We start from the raw sequence: 5,847 nt of genomic DNA, 5'->3' as shown, positions 1-5,847 counted from the left end.
TTATAGCACCTACTTAAAACTTTTATGATTTTTACAAGGATCTACTCGGTAGTGAGGGGGAGGGTCGGTTTGAAGGAGGGCCGGACTGAAGGAGGAGCGATGCAAATCACCCCTACAGACTTTCTAGTATTTGATTCACAACATGATAGTCCATTTATTCAACTGAGTTATGAGAACAAGTTCTTTAAAAAAAAATCGTCAGCGGTTGTAAAACAGTGAGGTTTTATGGTTTTTTTTACCATGAAGTATAGCTTTTCAAGAACATATTTTCAAGTATTATTGAGTGCAGGGGTGGTGTTGGTCTCATATAAATTTGATACCGATGAGTAAAGAACTCACGTTAGAAAAAGTATTACAATGGGGAAATGGTCCCCCTTTTACAGTACTCAACTACTTACATTCCTAAAATATGTTGTACATAAGGTACATGTGTACAAGTTGATTTCTCCTTGTGATCACATTTCACACACCGCTTGCCCTCTTTCTTCACAGCTTCTTCTATGGATGCTTGTCTTGAATTAACCTTGAGTACCGAGGCCCGGAACCCCGTTCGGTGCCCGAGGTTGCGTACATGCTACATCCAGACACATTGATCCTTGCCATCAACATCAGAGCTCTTCTTTGCACACCTAATTCCTGCAAAATAAATGATTGGAGCAGACTCTCCGATGTTAAATACGATGCATCGAGGCTAGATGTAAGTAAACCCCCATGTTTTAGTTACATATACAACCCTCGAGGAGGGATGCATTCAAGTATTGTTAGAAAACTAATAAGGGTATACACCATTCCCGCATATGCATTTAGCTTAAAGATGCGAGGCCATAAACTCAAACACCTTGCTTATCGATGTTTGAGGGTATTTAATTTTTTTGGCGATCCCCAACAGGCGGACCTACACCTAGGGCCACCCGGGCCGTGGCTCTAGCCATGGCCCAATATTCTCCACTACCCCATCTCAGCTTTGGCGTTTTAGCGAAGTAGAGGTCCAGTCCATCCTATCCCACGCATCCTTGCCTGGTCTTGCTTCTGTCGCGACTGCCTCCACTAGTGCTGCCACCGCTTGGTGCGCCGGCCTCCGGCTGTTAGAGTCCTTGCGAACTCAGCCCTACGCTCCTGGCTTCCTCAGTCCTCCCCACGTGCTGAAGGTGGCCTAGTCTTAACCAGAAGCTGGGTCCGACCCTGGGGTCTTTCTTTCAAATTCTTGTGCTAAAAAACATAACTATACAATTAGATTTTTAATTTAGATGCATGGTTTCGAATCTGTGGCTTTTTTGAAAAAACTGAAATCACCTTGCGTGTGCTAATACCATGAATTTAATAGCACCGTTTTTTTGGTCTGCTAGGAATTAATCAACCTTGCATGTGAATGTTTTTATATATGCTTATGCGTCTATCACAGTTCACAGGTCACATTTCTCGATCTAGAAAGTAAATTCCCTTTCTTCGGTAAGCTAACAACTCAACAAATTGATCCCATGGTGCTCAAAAAAAAACTGATCCCGGGGTGCAAGGCCAGTTCGTTCAAAATGCATGGCGTGATTCTTGGAGCGACGACTCGGCCACACGCGTCCAGTTGATGTTCAGTTTCTTTATCAGCATATGACAGGTGGGCCTGCTTGGAAGCCATGCAATTCTGCCTCCCGATCCCGCGAGAATCTAGCCAGCTCGTTGCAACTTGCTACTGCTACTTGCGTACTCGAGTAGTATATCCATCTGTTCCCCTTTCTCTCGATTCCCGGCGCTCTGCTCGTTCTTGCGGCGCTTCTTCTTCTTCACTGATCAATCAGTCAATCCCAGCTGAGAGTGAGACATACAGACGATGGGTTCATCGTTCAAGGCGGAGTGGGGCCCGGCCATCTGCATGGTGCTGATCGAGCTGTTCACGACAGGGCAGATGCTGCTCACCAAGGTGGTCGTGGACGCGGGGCTCTTCGTCTTCGCCCTCCTCACCTACCGCTTCTTCATCGGCACCGTCCTTGTCGTCCCGCTTGCCATCATCTTCGAGAGGTCCGTGCCAATTCCGTTTCGCATCGTCTTCTTCCCTTTTCACGTCTTTGCCTATCTTTGTCTTCTTCCCTGATGCCGGAAGCCACCGAGTTGCTGCTGAGCGGTGCAATGATGACGCCATCTCCCCGGCCGGCTGTTCCTTTCTGTTTCCAGATCTCCTGTGCCTTCATATAAACCTATTTTTTATCCTGTTCGACGGGTTAAATCAATCTGGATCTGTCTGATTATATGTCATCAGGAAATCCAAGTGAAACTGCTAAAAAAATTGGAACGAATATATCTGAGTCGACTTTGCTTCACGCATATAGAGTGACCCACTGAAAGCTCTGCTAAGAAGCACGCAAGGGTCATCTTGTCGATCTGTTGCTCAATCCTTTCGCCCTCCACACATCAGGCATTCATGCTACACCGAATGCTTTATATATTCTCCTTAAGAACTGCTACTCCACTGTCCTGTGTGCTGAGAGAGATGGGGAGAAGCATGAAAGAATGGTGGCCAGCCTCGTTCATGGCGCTGATCCAAGTTGTCACCACCGGGCAGATGTTGTTCACCAAGGTGGTCGTCGACGATGGGTTGTCCGTCTGCACCCTCCTCACCTACCGGTTCTTCATGGGTGCCATCTTGGTCATCCCCTTAGCTATGATCTTTGAGAAGTTAGCTCCAGCTTCTGCAAGAATATGTCATATAGATTGTTACTTTCATGTGGTTAACACCGTTATATGTTTGATAGAAGCAAAAAATAAAAGAAGAAAAAATGTACTCAATTATAATACGTTTTCTAATAAAAATTTGCAAAGCCTTAGAGCTAGCATCCAGTATGATCAATCACTACAGCTTATACAGTTATAATCAACAAAAGAAGATATACAGCTGTTCTTATATTACATTTGAATACCTCTGATCTAAATATGCTATACTGAACACGTTGTTTAAGTTTTTCTATATGATAATGTTGATTTTGATTGTGCTGATGTAGAGGGAAGTTGAAGGAGCTTAATTTGAAGGCATTCATATGGATTTTCACAAGTGCATTTGTGGGGTGAGTGCCATCTTGTAGATCTGATCAGATCAAATGCATTGATTATTGCTAGCAGTCTTGTGAAGTACCCTCCATACGTAAAGGATTATTTTTCTAATTAGAAACTCTCTACTTCTTGGTTACTCACAGGTTCACAATTCCTGGTCTTTACTACATTGGCCTTGGAGATACATCGCCTGGATACGCGATCAATTTTTATAACATCATCCCAATAGCAACATTCATCCTTGCAGTTCTTTTCAGGTTAATAAGAACAAAACTTTGTCAAACTTCCTAAAAGAGAACACCTAAACTTAAACCTGTTTCAGGAAGGAGCCTTTGATCATGAAGAGCCTGGTAGGAAACATCAAGGTGATAGGAACCATTGTTTGTGTTGGGGGAACGCTCGTGATTAGCCTGTACAAAGGCAAAGTGCTACATCTGTGGCCTACCAACATTATCGGGTACCACACCAAGCATTCAGGAGCTGCATTTGGGCACCACCATATGCGTGGAACCATTTTGCTCATTGTCAGCTGCTTGAGCCTGGCAGTCTGGTACACAGTGCAGGTATGAGCAAGCAAGTGCACATGCTAATGGTCATATAGGAACACTAGCCACGCAATATTTTTCTATTTGTTGTTGTTCAGAATGTTCCTGCCATCAGAGTCAGAGTAAATAGAAAATGAAAAAAATCAAAAAAGAATGCTTTGATTAAATCTGCTGATCATTCAACAATGAAAACTTACATATAGTTTGAAGAAACTTACATTTAGTATTCTGTTAACAGGCCCAGATGTTGAAAGTGTTCCCTTACAAGTACTGGTCCACGGTCGCCACATGCTTCGTGGGCTGCATCCAAATGGCTGTTGTAGGGGTCGCAATGAACAGAGAAAAGGCAACTTGGCAGCTGAAATGGAACATGAGCCTCCTCACAATCGTGTACTCGGTAAATTAAATAGACACTTATTTCATATTTAGCCAAGTGCTTCATTTTTTTACTGTATCTTAATAGTGCTTATATGTACACACACAGGCAATACTGAACACTGCTGCAAAATTCGTGATGATTTCATGGGTTGTCACGCAGCGAGGCCCAACCTACCCGTCGATGTTTTGTGCAGTATCTGTCTTATTCACCACTGTCCTTGACTCGCTGCTTCTCGGCCATGATTTGTCTGTTGGAAGGTATATATGATTATGTTACAACCTTTCCACAATCGTAATTCTTAAAACTCACAAGCACCCCGTCAAACTCGGGTGATTGGAAGTTAATGTTTCTTCCAATTTATATCTGATATGATGATGAAAAATATATCTAAAAATTGAATATTAACATTTTTCATACAATAACTTTAGAAGGTCAAACAATAATGACTTTTGGGAACTGAAAAAAAAGAGAGGACTGCTGTATTCTTGGCATGTTCATGATTCTTGCATGAATGCAGTATTCTTTATCATGTTCATGATTCTGGCATATGCAGACCTGAGACCTTAGTTTGTTTGCATGAGTGCAGTATTCTTGGCATGATCATGATTCTTGCTGGGCTCTACCTGTTCCTCTTGGGAAAGAGAAAAGAATTGGCGCCTGGGAGTGAAGAAAAAGAAAAGGATCAACTGCAAGCTCAGAGTGAAGATAAAATCAAAGAATCAGGATCGAACGTATGATTGTTTCGTCTAACAAAAATGTTGTGCCAGGATATGAGACACCTGTCCAAAATACGTAGTTCATATCGGAGTGAAGAAGTCTTTAGCTCGTTGTACTAAATTTGAATTAAGATAGTGTCGTCTATACATGCAAGCGACAAAATAATAGAAACAGAACATTTATCCAACCATCCCTTAGGCAAACTCTCCACAGTTGCCCTGGGTACGGTTAAACTCGATGCTGTGCAAACTCTCAAGTGGCATAAAAGGCAACTTATCTCGAACCTGTTAGTCGGTATGCCGGTCCCACCACCCTCTCCTCCCTTCCTCGCTTTCTCTGCTCCAACCAAAATAATCTCCCCTGTAAATGGAAAAAAATTGCCTGGGAACCGTCCGCAAACTCCTGCCGTGCGGCCCCTGTCTCGATTCGTTGCGCTGGCGGATCGACGCCTCCGCGCGCGTCTCGCTCGCTCAGCTCCTCTCTCTCGGCTCCTCCGCGCACGCCTCACTCGGCTCAGCTCGGTGGCGTGGTTCGATAGCTGGACAGCTCGCTCGGCTCGTCATCAAAATCAGATGGAAACAGAAACCAGCGCAGAAACAGAAACTATCGTCCGCTAGATGAGAACCGCTCTATCTCTCGTCTCCACGTGAGGATCCGTTCGTTGTCCGCCATCGCATCCCTTTCATGCCGCTGACGCTGCCACCGTTTTTAGCGTCGTATCCAAGTTTAGGAGAAGCAATCTTTGTGCGATCCTAGACCGTGACAAAGAAGGACAACCGCTATAGAAATCTTCGACGAACATCGCAACCGTAGCAGCTGTCATGGGAGAAGGAGGCCAGGAGGATAGCAATCTGAACTCCACAGCAGGAGAAGCCTCCCCACATATCGCAGCTGCAATGGCGGTAGGAAGCCAGGAGAAGGACAACGTTCTCGACTCGTCGCCTATGGTGTCGTCTGTGCCTGCCCTAGCACACAACGGAATGCAGCCAACGCATGTACATATTTTTTTCACATTCTTTGATCACGAGGAGTTTTTACGTGTGTGTTTGACCATGCTACATGACCTCGACCTCCACTGATTTATGACCAATATATATGCTAGATTGCACAGAACTACTCCGACGATAAATTAGAGTGTGTTGCATGATACCTGAAGAAATAGCAGATGAA

General features: G+C 44.3%; 1 protein-coding gene across 2 annotated transcripts; it reads left to right on the top strand.

Moving 5' to 3' along the window:
• The first annotated feature begins 1,822 nt into the window (after positions 1-1,822).
• LOC101755962 (WAT1-related protein At5g64700) lies at positions 1,823-4,944 on the top strand. 2 transcript variants are annotated; one of them, XM_022829628.1, is made up of 5 exons: positions 1,823-2,010; positions 3,180-3,293; positions 3,359-3,599; positions 4,066-4,217; positions 4,547-4,944. In XM_022829628.1, the coding sequence occupies exons 1-5, from the start codon at positions 1,823-1,825 to the stop codon at positions 4,695-4,697; spliced, it is 846 nt and encodes a 281-aa protein (XP_022685363.1). In that variant the 3' UTR covers positions 4,698-4,944. The 2 variants fall into 2 exon arrangements, with proteins under 2 accessions (XP_022685363.1, XP_022685364.1); XM_022829629.1 differs by lacking the exons at positions 1,823-2,010; positions 3,180-3,293 and adding an exon at positions 3,820-3,978 and having other exon boundaries at positions 3,366-3,599.
• Positions 4,945-5,847: the final 903 nt, after the last annotated feature.

The sequence above is a fragment of the Setaria italica genome, chromosome IX (assembly GCF_000263155.2).
Source record: "Setaria italica strain Yugu1 chromosome IX, Setaria_italica_v2.0, whole genome shotgun sequence".
NCBI classification, from domain to species: Eukaryota; Viridiplantae; Streptophyta; class Magnoliopsida; order Poales; family Poaceae; genus Setaria; species Setaria italica.
Note: the sequence above shows the minus strand (reverse complement) of the source record. Positions and strands in the feature narration are given on the sequence as shown.